Source organism: Rhinopithecus bieti, unplaced genomic scaffold (genome assembly GCF_001698545.2).
Source record: "Rhinopithecus bieti isolate Rb0 unplaced genomic scaffold, ASM169854v2 scaffold_19652, whole genome shotgun sequence".
Taxonomy (NCBI): domain Eukaryota; kingdom Metazoa; phylum Chordata; class Mammalia; order Primates; family Cercopithecidae; genus Rhinopithecus; species Rhinopithecus bieti.
Genome location: NW_016809913.1, coordinates 2,427,905 through 2,447,023, shown reverse-complemented (window position 1 = coordinate 2,447,023; position 19,119 = coordinate 2,427,905). Strand labels below are relative to the sequence as shown.

Sequence of the window (19,119 nt, the reverse complement as noted above, 5' to 3'; positions counted from 1 at the left end):
AAGCCATTATCAATAATCACCTCTGTATGGTAAGATTTCGTGTATTTTTGTTTCCTTTTGGTTCATATTTTAGGTTTTGACTATGATCATTTATTACTTCTTTGTTTTTCTTAGGAAGCAAAAAAAAAAGATGGGGAAAGCAGACATGGAAATTTTTGATAAAAAGGGAATCTAAGCTAAATTTAATCTAGAAAAAAGGCTATTAATTTAATATTTGCTTTCTGTGGGGACTCTACATGACTTGGTCAAAAGTAACTTAGTCAATAAGACAATCTGATCGAAAACAAACATTCCCAGTCACTGGCTTTCCAGGAGTTGACTTTACAATTCTTTACACATCTTTAAGTGCCTCTGGCTAGTTCTCAGAGAGCTGGAGTGTTGCCCTCTACTGTTTTTTGTTTTTAATTCATTTTCAGCCAAACATGCCTGCTCTCAGATGACTGTAAAAGTAAAGTTGTTGTAACCTAAATGTCAAATAATGGAAAATTAATTGCAGAAATCAAAATATCATTAATTTCTATGCACAGCAATGAAAATACAACTAAACCAATAATGCAGGTATAATTAGCTATTTTAATAAAATTTTTAAAGAAATACCTCCCATGTCTTAGATCTTTTTCCTTTATAGTTTCTTTTATTTCTCCCCGAACTATGAAAGCAATAAATTTTTTAACATAGAATTTTTTTAAATAAGGAAAACAGAACACAAACATCCAAAATCTCACCCATCCAGAATAAATAATACTGTGATCTATATCCTGCCATATCTTATTATATGCATTTATATACCTTCCCTCCTATGAAACAGGATAATAGTGTAACTATTATCAACAAACTATTATTAGAATTAGTTGTAAAATTACTAGCAGAAAATGAACTACAAATAAAAGAGCAAAATATGCCTGCATATAAGTGTACGCAAGTGCTTGCATGCAAGAAAAGAGAAAAAATGGAAAACTTGAAAGCTGAATAGAAATGCCTCAAAGGCCACAAAACTATTTCTAGGGTGCATCAAAATCAATATTCGAACAAACAGTGAATGGAGAATCAAAGTGCATTTTAATTTTGTCTTACTAACTTGCCTTTGGCCAAATCATATGGAATCTTCTTAGGAGGCAGGCTTCCTAGTCCTATCAATATTTTATAGTGTCAAAATAAAAGGAATAGCGATAGGATTAGAAATTAAAATACAACATTGAACATAGGAAAAAACTTCTTTCCTGTCAGATGGTGATAAAATATCGCAATTGATTTTAAGTAAAGTTGTTGATTCAAAATGTGCTGAATCTCTGTCCTTGAGAATTTAAAAAATAGAACAGAATAAAAGAGATGCTTATTGGCCTAAAGGCTGCAGGCTTGACCAGATAATTATTGAATGTCTCTTCCAATTCTTTGATTGATTTATATCTGAGCAATCTCAAAGAGGAAATTCTCACCTTTAATTGAGCTCCTACATGAATATAGTTGTAGGATGAAAGGGATTTCTGGAGATGTAGAGAGCGCAGTATCTGCTCTGAACCTCCTTGGAGTAGCTGAAAATATTTAGTTAGAAATAAATTGGCCAGACATACATTGAACCAAACGTGAACTTAGTGGTAATCTAGCTTTTATTCATTTTCTGGGATTAATTCACTTATGTCTTCCTTTTCTAGCTTTGAAGAAGTTTTGTTTGTTGGTTTGTTTAGTTTTTTAAACCTTCAAGGTAAATGGGCTTCAATGTCATCAGTTACAGAGAATGTTATGCAGTCATAAAGAAAATTAATCTGAAAATGTCTCATTTCATTTACAATATAACTGGCATCAAAGGTTCTTGCTTTGAATGCTGTCATTTGTAAAACAGGATCCTATGCTCTGTGGTGGTTGCTTGCTTAGCAGCCTCATTACAGACAGGATATAGTTCTGTCTCAGAATTTAGAGAAAGTCAATATTGCTACAGAAGTAAGAAGCATCAGCAGACAGTCATATGCTGAATCACACTGGAAACAAACAGCTTTTCCTCATCAATCAGTACCTCTCAGGAAAGAAGGGCAGCTGGGGAACCATGATCGTAGTGTTGGATAAAGATAAATTTTAATACTTTCACCCAAGTGGGGAGAACACTGGGAAGAAGTTACAGGTTATTGAAATAAACAGAACTCTTTTAAATTTGGTAGAAAATAGCTTATTTAAAACATGGCAAATTGCCAACAGAACCATAAACACAATATTGATAGTGCTTTTATACAGAGCATGTTTTGGAAGGTACTATGTTTATATTCTCTAAATTAAACTGTATGCTTTCATTTACTTAAAAGTCTAATTATCAGATTTTAAAATTGATTTTAAAATGAATATACCAGAACTTATATATACAAATGAGTAGTGTCCATCAAAGCAGTTACCTAGAAGAAACTGAACTCGACTGAATTGCATTCAATTGTGTTATCACCATTCAGTTACTTTCTGTTAGCCTTGATTTATATTACTTTGGGCTTTAAAATTACAATAATATATCACACTTGTTCTCTAAGTGTAAAGACTTGCCAACAGGAGGGCTATTTAAAACTTCTGCTTTAGAATCTAAAGGCACTTTTGAAATACTCAAATTTTTTTCTAAACTTGATGGATTAAAAGGCAATTCTCCCTAAAAGTTATAAATCTGGATTTTTTTAAAAGTAATCATATTGCTTTTAGTCTGTATGAGTGAAACAAACTGAATTTGTATTCTGATCTCTGGAACTCCGAATTATGGAAACAACAGCTTCAATTCAAACTAAAACAAAAATTAATTTAACATTTAGAACCATTTCAAAAGCTTCCACAGTCATTAAAGTGTTATCTACAACTGCTAGAAAATATGGGGGATGCTCACCCAAGGCAGTCATCTGGTTGGCTAAGCTCCTGCCAGCTGGGTGAAACAGTCATGCTCATCCAAGCTCTTAAGCACATAGGGCAGGGTGTGTGGTGCATGCGTGTGTGCATGCGTGCATGCATGACATGTTGTGGGGCCAATGGAGATGAGGGATGCATAGGACAGGGGAAAGCCCAAGACACAAATACTCATTTCCTGCACAACTGGGCAAATGATCAATTATCTGTATAACGGATTACTAACCTGATAGAAAGAATGAAAGCTTCTTTCTCCTGGCTGTTGCACAATCACTCGAGACTAAGAAAAAACAAATTAAAATGGTTAACCTGAAAATGTGCCCCTAAAATAAAACAGGAGCCACTTTCTTAGGGAACTGTCAGGCTTCTGAGCTCAAGCCTACATGTATACATTCAGATGGCCTGAAGCAACTGAAGAATCACAAAAGAAGTAAAAATGGTCGTTTCCTGCCTTAATTGATGACATTTGGTGCCCTGACTCGGATCAGGGACCTCCGTTGGGAGATCAATCCCCTGTCCTCCTGCTCTTTGCTCCGTGAGAAAGATCCACCTACAACCTCGGGTCCTTAGACCAACCAGCCCAAGGAACATCTCACCAATTTTAAATCGGGTAAGCGGCCTCTTTTTACTCTCTTCTCCAACCTCTCTCACTATCCCTCAACCTCTTTCTCCTTTCAGTCTTGGCGCTATCCTTCAATCTCTCCCTTCCTTTAATTTCAGTTGCTTTCCTTTTCTGGTAGAGACAGAGGAGACACGTTTTATCCGTGAACCCAAAACTCCAGTGCCGGTCACGGACTCGGGAAGACAGTCTTCCCTTGGTGTTTAATCACCGTGGGGATGCCTCCCTGATTATTCACCCACACTCCATTGGTGTCTGATCACCACGGGGATGCCTGTCTTGATCCTTCACCTTGGTGGCAAGCTCCACCTCCCCTGGGTGTCAAGTGCCACCCCCGCCCCCGCCACTGCCCATGTCTCTACCATCTTTGCTCTGGGTTTGCCTCCTTCACTATGGACAACCTTCCACACTCCATTCCTCCTTCTCCCTTAGCCTGTGTTCTCAAGAACTTAAAACCTCTTCAACTCACACCTGACCTAAATCTAAATGCCTTATTTTCTTCTGCAACACCACTTGACCCCAATACAAACTCTACAGTGGTTCCAAATAGCCAGAAAATGGCACTTTCAATTCCTCCATCCTACAAGATCTAGATAATTCTTGTCATAAAATGGGCAAATAGTCTAAGATGTCTGACATCCAGGCATTCTTTTACACATCAGTCCCTCCCTAGTCTCTGCTCCCAATGCAACTCGTCCCAAATCTTTCTTCTTTCTCTCCTGTCTGTTCCTTCAGTCTCCACCCCAAGCTCTGAGTCCTTTGAATCCTTTTCTATGGACCCATATGACCTTTCCCGTCCTCCCCAGGCTGCTCCTCACCAGGCTGAGCCAGGTCCCAATTCTTCCTCAGCCTCTGTTCCGCTATCCTATAATCCTTTTATCACCTCTCCCCTCCTCACACCCGGTCCAGCTTACAGTTTCGTTCCATGACTAGCCTTCCCACCTGCCCAACAATTTCCTCTTAAAGAGGTGGCTGGAGCTGAAGGCATAGTCAAGGTTAATGCTCCTTTTTCTTTATCCGTCCTCTCCCAAATCAGTTAAATATCCTAAAGACCCCATGGATTATATACTCATCTAAGAATGAGTCTTCTCTATGGGGTTTCCCCTGCAATTCTTTGATAATTCTTTTTATTGCTTAAAACAGAGGTCCCTAAAACTTACTGAAGAATGAAACTATTTTGATTTTTTTAACCTGGAGCCTAAAGATGGAATTTGGTGGTTGGGGGTGGGGTAAGGATTAGAAGTGGGGAGAATAGGAAGGAATGCTTAGGGAGGAATATTCTCAACATTCCTTTCCCCAGGGTCTGCTGGCATTTCAAAAAGCAATGCCTTATATCCTGTAATAAAAGTCAGTTGAGCAAGATCAATCCATAGGGACCTCTGCCTTAGATGGTTCCAAAAATAGCACTGTTAGGAGAGGGTTCAAAATATGAGTTCATTCAAACGGACCCTTTTGATTGAATACGTATTATACATAAAGTGAATCCATGAAACATTTTGGAAAAAAGACTGATAATAATGCCTGGCATTTCCTGTCCTTTTTCAACTGACTCTGATAATGCATTTATTTCCTTAACAGTCCGACTTCACTATAACAAACAAAAATAAAGATTATACTGCATCATATGGTCATAAAGGATGCTATGGCCTAATTGGGATAGTCAGCTTAGATCTGTGTAAATTCAAGGTGGAGACTTAATTTCATAAAGCACAAGCTTAACTGTAAAAATGAACTCTATGTATTCTCTTGCAGTCATGTCCACTGATAATCAAGATTAGTTAAGACACAACCAGCTGGGTGCAGCAGCTCATGCCTGTAATCCCAGCACTTTGGGGGACTGAGGCAGGAGAGCTGCTTGAGCCTAAGAGTTTGAGACCAGCCTGGGCAACACAGGGAGACCCCATCTCTACAAAATAAAAAAAAAATTAGCTGGGTATGCTAGCCCTTGCCTGCGGTCCCAGCTACTCAGGAGGCTGAGGTAGGAGGAACGTTTGAGCCCGGGAGGTTGAGGCTGCAGTGAGCCATGTTCACACTAGTGCACTCCAGCCTGGATGACAGAGTGAGACCCTGTCTCAAAAAACACAAAACAAAACCAGACACAACCTCTCTGGTGGTCCCAAGAAGAGAATTCTAATTGGAATCCTCTAGAAATTGGGCCTATTTTAAGTTTTTACTGACCAAATACAGTTTGCTTCATAATTAGGATGTAAGACCACAAATTACATATATGTTACTATAAAGCAATGAACAAATAGAAACTAGAAGAAAATGAAATATCAAATTAATTAAAATTAAAATGTATAGAAGATGGTGATGTACAAAAAGACTAGAACTGATTAGTCTTAAGATAGATTTTTGGCTAAACCTTACCCAGAAGTTGGCACACACTCACACCTGTGCCCCGACCCATTCACACGCATAGCTAAATCTATCTACAAAGTCCACAACTTTTTCTAACTTGACATTGTAAGTGCTAAGAAGAGAAGACAAAAGAAGAATATCTTATCATAAAAAGCTAATCCAGAAGGGAGAACAGGATTTAAAGCTATTTTGAGTCAATAAAAGAAATTCTATAATTTGTTTAAACATTCAGCACTTAAAACATTACCCTCAGAAATTAAGCACATTTTACCTTTTCCAGTAAGTAGTTATTGATATGCCCACCAATAGGGTCACCCTTGAAGTCAAAGTTGATATCCATGTATTTTCCAAACCTGCTGGAGTTGTCATTACGGTTGGTTTTGGCATTTCCAAAAGCTTCCAAAACACAGTTGGACTTAAGCAACATATTCTTCACTCTTTAACACAGATACATGAAAGTCATTATAAAACTTATAGAGACTAGAATTTTTTAAAACTGGATTTTGCTGAAACACATACAAATATTTATACAAAGATGCTGACTCCAGCATTGTTTGCAATATCAAAAAAAACCCAAACAACTTAAATGTCCACCAATAGGGATAAAAATAAATTTTTGTTTCCCAATATAATGAAATACTACACAGGTGCTAAAAAGAATGAGGTACATCAATATGTACTCACATGGAAATGTCCAGCATATATTAATGAATATAAAATCAAGTTGTCAAACAACATGCATTGCAGGATCCTTGTGTGTCTATGTGTGTGTACACATGTATATGTGTATGTGTGTGTGTGCGTGCGCACACATGCACATGTGTCAGCAAATGCTTAAAAATTGGAGGGATTGGCACACCTTACTATGGTTATCTGGACAGGAGACTGATGGAGTGGGCAAGGTAGGATTTCAGGGAACTTTTACACCTTCGACTTAATTCTACAATTTTTGTTTTTCCTTTTATAAATGTACATATTTTATCTACAGAAAGAAAAAATTTTAAAAGACGTGTTCTGAAAAGGGAAAGAATAGGTGATACAGAAAATGATACAATTTTTAAGGCACTTGCTTATAAAACCTGGAATTGTGATATTTTATTGTACTTAGTTATACATCACAAATTTAATCTTCACTAGTTCAGAAATTGCTCATTATTTTGTTTGAAGCTGTATGGTACTTCTCCTTTGTACCAGTCATTTAATGCATTCTTTATTCGACGAATGCTAACTTTCTATACAGCAGCCCCTCCCAATGGATACATTTTAAACTTCATGCTATATCCTTGTTTTCATTCCACTGATAAAATTCCTCTTACACAGGCATACCTGCAGAAATAACTTTGGCCTCTGAAATAACTTGATGTGGCAGATCTACTGTTACTCCCACTAATACTGGAGAGTTCAACCTTATTGCCTCATAAACGAAAGCATATTTTAAAAACATGTGTGCATAGGGAAACTACTTGTGATAAGATATGTTTGTGAAAGACTAGTAAGTTTATATATGCCTTACTCTACTATAGTAGGTGTAAAATTAATTGATTTCTCATCTAGTTGCTCTCCTGAGCTCCTAAGGAAATTAAGAAAACTTACACATATCCCTGTCCTTGTCAAACTAGATTGCAAAGTCAGAGTAACAAGCAGGGATGTGTTACAATTAAGAAAAATGCCTCTCCTGACCCAGCAATGCAGCCCAACATGATGAAAAGAAGAAAGGGCACGCGGGGTAGTGTAAGCGCTCTTCTTTTACGCCAACCCAGTATCCTTTCTTCCTATTCATAAAACTGAAGATTGTGACGTGTAGATGAGGTGGGACTCTTTACTAAATTAGTACTGAGCTTTGAAGTAACCAATTAGGAAAACAGTTTCTCTCCTCAAAAAGGCTGTGCCACATGAGAAAGTTGAGTCTTGTTGCTCTATAGCTATCATCCATTCATCCCTTATGTATTTGTTAAGCAAATACTATGTGCCAGCTGCTCCCCTAAATGCTGGGCCCCAGACAGTAGAGACCAGCTTTATTACTCATCTTCCCGTGAACAACAGCACAGTACGGCATGAAATCCTTTTAGAAAATGAATCTTGTTCAGAAATTCCACTGTCAGTGGGTTCTGAATGTTGTAATGATGATGATGGAAAGGCATGGGTCTGACTTCCAGAGTCTCACTTCCCTCAGAACACAGTTTTTTAAAAACCCTGGTATGGTGAAAAGAGCAAGGAACCTGTGAGAGCTTGAACAATAGAACCTACCAGTGTAAATTATAACAGCTCTGCTGACCACATTTAAGTCAACAGTAACAAACCAGGATGGGAACACTTTCAACTGCTTCAGAGTAATGATTCTTTTGGTCTCATAATTAGGTAAAGCTTACCATAGTAGTATTTTTCTATTAAAAACAAATCTAGAAATAGATACAGTGAAATAAATAAAAGTACAGAGACAATATGCACTTAAGAGAATCAAAGTAGCTTAATCATCAACAAATGCTCAACCCATAGGTTTAGACCCCAAAAATGCTCAACCCGTAGAGTTTAGGCCTAGCCAAGTCTATAGAGAAAACGGAGTGCTACGAAGAATTCCTCCCCATTATTAGAGTGCCCTTACCTTTCAACCTCTGCTCTCTGACTGGGGTTGGTGATGGCCGCAATATACTGCATAATGTACTTACTGGCTTCTGTTTTACCAGCTCCACTTTCCCCTGGGGGGAAAAATTGTTCAGGGCTTAACATAATAATTTAAACCAAGAGTAAGCTAATTTTAATAGACTAATTTAAAATCTGATACTGGTGATGCATTTAAAATCCCTCATATTGCACTGTTTCATTTTTTTTGCTTTTTTGAGTTATTTCATCCTGCCTTGACATGGTTAGTGGTTCTAACAGATGTGAATATGAGGAAGAAAATAAAACTATTATAAAACTAAAATAATGAGTAGACTACAAACAAAAATTTACTTAGGAAAACAGTACCAATGTGGTAAACTAAGACTAAAGTTTTAGTACTTGGCAGGGACTCATAGTCTAGCAGAAAAGAAATAAGGTAGTGAGTCAAACAGTGGTTACAACTAAATTCACATAACCTTATTTTCTGCAAGAGAATTTCTTTTAATCTTAAAGGGGACAAAATAATTCATTTAAAAAATTAGAGTAATTTTAGTGAAAAAACAAAACAGCAAGCTCCAGACACAAGGTATCATAGAAAAAGCATGACAATTGGGATAATGGCTGGGGGATGGGGAAAAGGAACCAGTTTCAAAGTATCTATCAAAAATGTTAAATGCTTATGCCTTCTGACTCAAAAATTCCACTGGTAGAAATTTCTCCTAAGGAAATACTAAAAAATACTAACATAACCAAATAATAATGTTCAAAGGTTTTAAAATATTTCTATAGACTATACTGTAAGTCATGGTTAAAATCTGGAAATTATATATCCATCAGTAGGTAACTGGATAAATTGTGATTCAATTATTTAAATGGGAACACTACACAATTATTAAAAAGAATGCACTAGCTCTATAGAAAACACCAATGAAAAGATATTTACTATATATTATTAAATGGAAAAATGAGTTATATAACAGATATAATTCTCTATATACAATTATACATTTGTAATATAATAACATATGCAATTATGACTATATGTGTTTGCACATACAGAGAAAATGTATAAAAGGATAAACACTAAACTGTTAACAGCTGTTACTGCTGGAATTTTGGGAAGAATAAGGCACTCAAGGTGAAGAAATGTTTTGCTTTTACTCCACACACTCATATAACTGTTTTTATTCTCCCCTTTAAAACCCAGCAATATTGTTTTCGTGATGTGTTTTAAACAAAACATAGTCCTAGGATATAATTTTCTAACTCCAATACTAAGTTACTTAACTCCTCTGACCTTTAATATTCTTGTCTATCAAGTAGAAGAGTAAGTGTTCTACATATCAGGGAGTTGGAATAATGATTATAAAAGTGTTTCTAAAAGCATAAAACCACCAGTGCAAATGTGAGGTATTATTAGCACCTGAGAAATTTCCACAATTTGGGAGAGGCCAACCTGGGTCAGTGGACAGATATTTTTCTTGTCCCCATTTCACTACACGAGGGTCCTTGAAGGGCTCTCCTTAACGTAGGTAGTTTGGCTCCAGTTCGTAAACATGTGAGGTCTGCAGCCTATCTCGCGCCTATCTCCCTCCTCTCTGGGCTTCAACGCTCAGCCCCTTAGCTCTGAAAGCTTATTTCTGGCCCGCATGCCTCTGTAGGTCCCTCAACACTAGCTCCCAAGCACCAGTCTGATTTTGAGTTCATTCTTCCTTTTCGTACCTCAATATTTCATTTTCTTGGTTTCATTTTGTTATTTAAAATAATTTTGTTACATTTTATCCAGTACTTTTATGTGTGTGAAACGGAAACATTTTCCAAGTCAGCTCAATCTGACAAATTGGCCAGAAGCCATCCAAGTGTAGTATGTATTCATAAATGAACCAAGATTAGAGGATTATCAGAAATGATATAAATAATTCGGTATTTAATGTCCATCACTTTCTCTCTCCTATAGAATTGCTCAGGCTTCTACCTTTAAAAAAAGATTTAATCAATTGTTTGGATTCTTGAGTATCAGATAAATGAAACACATTTTGACTTTGGAAATACAGGGGACCCCCTCCAATTACCTGATATCACAATACAAGTGTCTTTTGATCGCCTCTTCATAGCCTTGTAAGCAGCATCTGCAATAGCAAAAAGGTGAGGCGGTCTCTCATACAGCTCACGGCCTTTATACTGCTCAATTGTGTCTCTTCCATAGATGTTCAACAACTTGTAAGGGTTCACAGAAACGACGACTTCTCCAATGAACGTATAGATGCGCCCTTTTTCAAATCTGTACAGAAGCAAAAGAAAAGGAAGACGTAGCTGTGGTTACAGAGAAATGCTGTATCTGTCCTATGAGTCTCTTATTTCCAAGCAAGTTCAAATAACCTAGGAATAATTTCTGAACTGACATTTCATTGGCTCTGAGTTAACTTGTAGAGAGAACATTTGAGGCTGTGTCCCTTCAGATGCCATTGGTAGAAAAGACCAGTAGGGGTTAAAAGCCAGGCAAGAAGGAAGAATTTAACTTGTTGGAGGCTGGGGATTTCCTGTTTCCAAAATACAAAAGCGTAAGAAGATGAAAGAGCTAAAAAGAGTTGGAGACAATCTCAGAGCTCTAGGAGGAAAAGAAATAGAAGTTAAAGCAGATCCTGAAATCCACTTAGTCAGATTTTCAATTATAAAGAGGACTGTCATAAACATTTATTTTTTTTCCTCCCTCTTGAACCTCACTAAAATGTTAGTAAATGAATATAAACAGTAAAATCCATAACAGAGAGAATGGCGGAGGAGATACTTCTGCTATAAATCAAATTTGTTTTTTTATGACTGCCTAAAGTTCCATGGTGTAGATATATCATTACATATTCAACAATTCCTGTTCCTTTCTACTTCTATGAACAATACTGCAGAAAACACTCTTGATACATAATCTTACAGATTGGTGCTTTTACTTCTGTGGTATAGATTCTCAGGAATGGAACAGCTGGTTGAAAGGCATATGTATTTGTAAAGTATACATAATACGATTCTACCTTTCCCCATAAAATAGGGTTAAAATCTAATCACATATGTATTTGTATCTGTACATAGATATATTTTATAAATGAGTACATAAGCATGAAAAAATATGGAAGAATACATGTTATATTTTATGCATCATTTTATACACACAGGTGATGTGGAAGGAGAGAAATAAAGAGGAAGTCCACATGGGCAGGTGAGAAGAGGCCACAGGACAAAAAAAAAAAAAAAAAGGAATACAAAGCTTGAGTAGGTATGGTATGACTGCAATTGTGCAACTTTGTGTGTCTATTTAACAAAATTTTTAAATATAAAATTTAGAAAACCCATACATATCCACTGTTTTTACACAGTAATCCACACATAGAAACAAATGTGACCCAGAGCTTCAATGTTTCCACATAACAAGCGGTTGCCACCAACACGCTCTACCAGCTGAGAGATACTGGTAGACATCTCTCTCACATCCAAGAACTGAGCGAAGGGCGTGCCCTGGCAGGCAAAACGCTGGTTCACAGACAGCATGTCTCTAAGCACGCTTGCTTCATGGCTGGTGGAGCAGGAGAAATAACTAAGCATTTGGGACCAAAGAGCAAGAATCTTTAATTTCCTTTAAGCTGGAATGAAGGCTGTTGACTATAATTAGTAATGGAAACAAACAGATGTTGATAATTTCAACAATAAATAGAAGCCAAGATTTTTATCAAGTATTTAGAGTATTTTAAGAGTTATTAACTACTTCAAGGTTTTGGTGCATTTTCTACTATGGGTTTTCTATGTATCCTCTCAATTGTTAGGAAGTTTACATGGTAGCCTAAAGCACTGATTTTGAGTCCTTTACATCTAGGTTTGAATGCTCACACTGCAAACTCAATAGCAGTGATACCTTGTGAAAGCTACTTAACCTCCATGTGTTTCAGCCTCTTCATCTGTAAAATGGTCACAACTATACCCCTCTACCTACTGGCATTGAATAAGTACTTTTTAAAAAAGATCATTAATTGTATGCTTCTGATTATGTTATGCATAATGGAGATTTTTAAATAATGTTTTTGTTTTATAAACATTGCTACTGAAATCACAACAATCCTTACACATGAGGAATGAGTGAATTCAATTATCATAATTCAATTCCCTGGCCAGATGCAGTGGCCCTCGCCTGTAATCCCAGCACTCTGGGAGGCCAAGGCAGGTGGATTACTTGAGGCCAGGAGTTTGAGATCAGCCTGGGCAACATGGTGAAACTCCATCTCTACCAAAAATACAAAATTAGCTGGACATGGTGGTGCATGTTTATAATCCCAGCTACTTGGGAGGCTGAGGCAGGAGGATTGGTTGAACCTGGGAGGTGGAGGTTGTAGTGAGGCAAGATCGCACCACTGCACTGTAGCCTGGGCAGCAGAGTAAGACTCTGTCTTAAAAAACAAAAATCCAACTCCCTGACTCAGCTGTCAGTCAACTACAGGTCACAAGCAAAATGTCTATATAACAACTGTTCAAAGACTCGCAAAAATAATAAGAAGCTAAGATTCACTATGCAAGTTTTTCTGGCTCAACCTGCAAATTTGCAGTACATCCTCAAGTATCTCCAAGGAAAATAATCAAAAGGGGATGATTCTTTAGTTTTGAAGAAGCACTGTCCAAACAGAAAAAAAAAAAAAAAAAATGAAGAAAAGCAGAAGGATGTCTCATGAGCCTGGAACTCTGCAACTAAGAGACACAACAAATAATGTATGAGATTAGAATATTGTTGTAAGATTCCACGTTTGTCCAATGATGTACCTTTTTTCTCACTGGATACTTTTTAAAGCCATTAATAGACCATTATGCTCTAAAATAATATTTTATTACAAATAAAATATTTTCTATTAACCTATAGGCACCATGTATGAAATAATTAAAGGGCTGGGCATAGTGGCACATGCCTGCAGACCCAGCTATTTGGGATGCTGAGGCAAAAGGATCACTTGAGCCCAGGAGTTTGGGTCCGGCCTGGACAACACAGCAAGATCTCATGTCTTAAGAAAATAATTGAATGCATAACTGTTAACTCAAAGATAGTGGCAAATATTAACAGAATATGATATTAAATACAATGCTTCAGCAATTCACAAAACGTTAGACGCTCATTTTACTTGAAATTCTAAGTTTGGTTATCAAATACAAAACTTTCAATTTGGTTGGGTCTTAAAATCACCACTAGATGGTGCCAGTACACACCTTAACAGTAACTCAAATTTCAGTTTGCATTGGAAAGCCGTAGGGTATGAAGTAAGCACTAAGGTAACATAGTCCCCTACTCTGTTTGCCTCCAGGAAGAACTACAGTAATTATCCTAGATGACAAATAGGATGTTATCATCTTTTACAAGATACCAAGGAAGGTGTTCCTATGACCTCTGTGTGCAAACCTTTTATGACAAACTTTTATAATTATTCTTCAAATGTATTCAGTATCTATTTTGTGCTGGGTCAAACCCTAGGAATTAAAAAAGGAGAACAGGAAAGCAGTGTACATAAATAACAACAATATAGTATGATAGGTAGGGTAATAAAAGCATGTACTGTAGTGACAAAGATTATCCCAATAAACCACTTTTAATGAGGAACACTAAGAATAACACCCAAATTCCATAGCAGAGCATACAGGGTCTGGCCTCCAGGTTTCTCTTGACTTCTGTCTACCAACAACACTTCCACCCACCAAAACCTCCCCTACCACTTCTGTCTCTGTTACTCTTGTTCTCATTAATGAGCATTTACAGTTCCCAAGAGCACCATGCCTTCATGGTTTTGCCCATGGAGTTCATTCTGCCTCATATACCTTTTCCTGGTTCCTTCGTCCCCATGTGCTTGCCAGATTCCCTCTCCTTCAAAAGCCTAAGCACCAGTTCCTCTATGAAGTCACTCTTAATACTCCACCTCCAACATCAATTTTATGGTCTTTGCTCTGTTAACTATTTTTTGTTTTCCTTTTTAGAACTTCCTAAATAGTAACATAGCTTAATAGCAATTGATTTTTTAAACTAATAAGTTTAAAAATATTTATTAAAAGGGACATATATTTTCACTGGCTTCTAAGTGAAACAAAGAGGTTCTAAAAAGTTTTGAATTAGTGAGTAGTAATGAAGAAAATATAAAGGTATAATAATGCCTTTGGCAAACAATAGTTCACTGTACAAGAATTCTGGAACTTTTTTTTTAAAGTAGCCTTGTAAATTTGCACATGTTACTTATATACAGAACCATCTATAGTAGGAAATCAAGATGCGATCAGCTCCTTCAGATCAGTCACCGGTAGACTACATGCACAACCCCACAGAAAAATAAGACACTGCGGGGAAGAGTGGGGTATGGAGAACAGGAATGTGGTTGGCTCAGTCAGAGTAGAAGACTGTGATAAGGAATGCTGGGGAACAGTTGGAAAGGTACATGGGGGTCAGATTTGATATGATATGAAAGCCAGGCTTAGGGAGTTTACGTTTGAGGGAGTTTATATTTGATGTGACTGGAAACAAGGAATCGGTGAAGACTTTTCTAGTTCAAGACATCAATAAGGTGCTCAGTGAGGGGAATGGTAGAAGAAATGAGGAAAGAGAAATCGGAGTTGTTTCATGGGGAAACTGGACAGAATCTTAAAACTTACTGAACAAAAGGGACAAAAACATATTTAACTTTGAGTTAGGCAGAAGAGAAAAAGGAATTTATTTCAGATAACTATATCTCAAATGTACTCCTGAAGCTTCTAAGTTAGATTCACTCACTAACAGAATTCAGTGTTATCCTTGGTTGACTTCTTGAAATATATGGAACCAATTATAATCAGGAAGAAAATTCTCTGTGAATGGTCTACTAGGTACGGTATTAATAAAATCTTATTCATAAATATTATTCATTTACTTCAGGAGGAACATACACTTTCTGAATAGGTATTGCTTCATCACACTGATTTGGCCTGTCTTCCTTCCTTTTCTGAATTTAAATGGAATCTTAAGTTACCATGAACATTCCCATTTCTCAGGAGGTGTCCATCTACCCATGCCATTTTTTTTTTTTTTTTTTTTTTGGCCTTTCATTATCTCCTCAGACAACTGCAATTTTGGTTCCACTCCAGCACTTCAATAAATCTTGACCAAACTGCCCAAATTGCTAAACTCTCACTCATTGGTTTTCTGTGCTCATCTTACTTAATTTCTCAGTATTCAACACTGACTCCCATTTCCTCAATGCACTCTTCTATTGGCTTCTTTGAGCCACGTTCTCTTCATTTTCCTTCTACTTCTCTGGTTTTCCTTCTCAGTCTCCTTTGCTGGCTCCTCTTTTTCCATGATCTCTAAATATTCCAGTTCTCTAGGGTTGAGTCTAGTATCACTTCAAATACCATTCAAGGGTCTTCTATTTAAGGAGGATAAAGTAATGACATCTTGGCCCCCTTTCTACCCTCTGAAAATCAACAAGAATAACAAAAACAGAAAAAGACATCACCTATGATGAAACAAGAAAACTAGCTACAACTCTGAACCACAATCTGTGAAGAAAGATTGTGAAAAGCTATGAAAACTAGACCTAGTTGAGGCAGGTTGCTAAGAGTGAATGTATGTCTCTCCAAATCTCAGGCATTGGAGTAGAGTTCTCCAGAAGTAGGTTGCAGTTCCTGAGTAGCCAAACCGAAAGTCTTCTGCTAAGAATGTCAGGGTCTCAGTATGCAGGTGGCTTTGGAACAAAATAAGTCCCATTTGACACTTCTAAGTATATGTAAGGTAAGGTTAAATAAAGAAATAACTAGAAATTCCTTTTTTTAAAAAAACAGGCTGTCAGAGTGGTGAGGCAAAAGAGAAAAAGTGCAGTGGCTCTCCAGCAGATGATCTTGATAAATGAAAAGAGGTAATGCTAAATCACCTCCCAGAAGTCTCAGGCATACAGAGAGAACTTGCTTTCCAGTCAGGCAAGCGTCTTGCCATTTCAGGGCAGAGAGTTGGTGAGACAGGGAATGAGCAGCAGACCACCAAACTCAGTGTATTTTGTTTCTCAACCCAGAATGAACCATACCCACTCAAAGATGACAATCATTAGGCTGGGCGCAGTTGCCAACGCCTGTAATCCTAGCATTTTGGAAGGCTGAGGTGAGTGGATCACCTGAGGTCAGGAGTTTGAGACCAGCCTGGCCAACATGGCAAAACGCCATCTCTACTAAAAATACAAAAATTAGCCGGGCGTGGTGGCACAGGCCTGTAGTCCCAACTACTTGGGAGGCTGAGGCAGGAGAATCTCTTGAACCCAGGGGGCAGAGGTTGCAGTGAACTGAGATCACGCCACTTCACTCCGGCCTAGGCAAAAGAGCAAAGCTCCGTCAAAAAAAAAAAAAAAAAAGACGGTCATTAGAAGTGAACCAGAATGGGGCACATGATAAGATGCTAGAAGAAAAGAAAAAACAAAAGTAGGTAATGGGTAAAACATCTGACAGGCAAAAGGCAGACCAAGCATACCCCCTCCCAAAAAAGACATCACAAAGTAGAAAAATTATGAAAGAACATTCTGTATGAAAGCAAAGAATACAAAGAAAATGTAGCGCTCTAAAATAAGATATCAAAGAAGGCATCATGTAAAAGGAGAAATTGTGTTTAAAATCATGTTTTCAAGAGAGAAAAAGCTAGAAGAGCTCAAGAAAAAACCAGAAGAGACAAAAAAGAATCCACAGCAATAAAAGTCATATTAAAAGACATAAAGAGAATGGACACCACTGAAAATAGAAGGGGACAGGAAGAAAAGGTGGAGAAAAGTCAGCAAACTAATTTTTTTGGTATTATCTCATATGCAAAATCTTAATTTTTTTTTTATCTCAATGGTTTTTGTGGAACAGGTGGGTTTTTGTTACACGGGTAAGTTCTTTAGGGGTCATTTCTGAGATTTTGGTACACTTGTCACCCAAGCAGCAGTGTACACTGTACCAGGTATGTAGTCTTTTTTTTATTTTGGGGACTGAGTCTTACTTTGTGGCCCAGGCTGGAGTGCAGTGGCATGATCTCGGCTCACTGCAACCTCCACCTCCCGGGTTCAAGCGATTCTCCTGCCTCAATCTCCCAAGTAGCTGGGACTACAGGCATGCGCCACCAGGCTCGGTTAATTTTTGTATTTTTAGTAGAGACGGGGTTTCACTATGTTGGCCAGGATGGTCTCGATACTTGACCTCGTGATCTGCCCACCTCAGCCTCCCAAAGTGCTGGAATTACAGCAGCGAGCCATGGCGCCTGGCCTGGGATGTAGTCTTTTATTTCTCGCCTACCTCACTCCCTTTCCCCCCAAGTTCCCAAAGTCCATTATATCATTCTTATGCCTTTGCATCCTCATAGCTTAACTCCCACTTACAAATGAGAACATACGATATCTGGCTTTCTATTCCTGAGTTACTTCACTTAGAATAATGGCCTCCAGCTCCATTCCAGTTGTTACAAAAGACATTATTCTGTTCCTTTTTATGGCTGAGTAGTATTCCATGGTGTATATGTACCACATTTTCTTCATCCACTCGTTGGTTCATGGGCATTTAGGTTGGTTTCATATTTTTGCAATTGCAAATGGTACTGCTATAAACATGTGTGTGCATGTGTCTGTTTCACTTAATGACCTCTTTTCCTTTGGGTAAATACCCAGTAGTGGGATTACTGAATCAAATGGTAGTTCTCCATCCTGTTTTCCACAGTGGTTGTACTGGTGAGTTTACATTCTCACTAGCAGTGTAAAGTATTCCCTTTTTCACTGCATCCATGCCAGTTTCTACTATTTTTTGATTTTTTACTCTGCTGATTATTTCTTTTGCGGTGCAGAAGCTTTTTAGTTTAAGTAGGTGCCACCTATTTATTTCTGTTGCATTTGCTTGTGGAGTCTTAGTCATGAATTCTTTCCCAAGCCAATGTCTAGAAGAGTTTTTCTATGTTATCTTCTATAATTTTTATGCTTTCAGGTCTTAGATTTAAGTATTTGACCCATCCCGAGTTGATTTTTGTATAAGGACCCAGTTTCATTCTTCCACATGTGACTTTCCAGTTTTCCCAACACCATTTACTGAATAAGGTGTCCTTTCCCCAGTTGTTGAAGATCAGTTGGCTGCATTTGGCTTTATTTCTGGGTACTCTGTTCTGTTCCACTAGTCTACATGCCTATTTTTATACCAGTACCATGCTGTTTTGGTAACTATAGCCTTGTAGTATAACTTGAAGTCAGGTAATGTGATGCTTTCAGATTTGTTCTTTTTGCTTAGTCTTGCTTTCGTGATGCAGGCTCTTTTTTGGTTTCATATGAATTTTAGGATTGTTTTTCCCAGTTCTGTGAAGAATGATAATGGTATTTTGATAGGAATTGCGTTAAATCTATAGATTGCTTTGGACAGTATGGTCATTTTCACAATACTGATTCTATCCATTCATGAGCATGGGATATGTTTCCGTTTGTTTGTGCCATCTAATATTTCTTTCAATAGTGCTTTGTAGTTTTCCTTGTAATCTTTCACCTCCTTGGTTAAGTATATTCTTAAGTTTTTTTTTTTCTTCAGTTGTTGTGAAAGGGACTTTATTTGATTCTCAACTTGGCCATTGTCAGCATATAGCAGTGCTACTGATTTGTGTACACTGAGACTTTACTGAATTCGTTTATCAGATC

At 37.5% G+C, this 19,119-nt stretch overlaps 1 protein-coding gene across 1 annotated transcript in view; it reads right to left on the bottom strand.

Annotated features, from left to right (window-relative positions):
- MYO1D (myosin ID) overlaps nt 1–19,119 on the bottom strand; it is a 389,352-nt gene that overhangs the window by 282,526 nt on the left and 87,707 nt on the right. The window contains exons 2-6 of the mRNA XM_017890881.1: nt 10,522–10,730; nt 8,451–8,544; nt 6,120–6,285; nt 3,095–3,148; nt 1,437–1,532 (exon numbers count right to left, since the gene is read on the bottom strand). Of these exons, the coding sequence (XP_017746370.1) occupies nt 1,437–1,532; nt 3,095–3,148; nt 6,120–6,285; nt 8,451–8,544; nt 10,522–10,730 (619 nt within the window). The remainder of the gene's footprint in view (nt 1–1,436; nt 1,533–3,094; nt 3,149–6,119; nt 6,286–8,450; nt 8,545–10,521; nt 10,731–19,119) is intronic.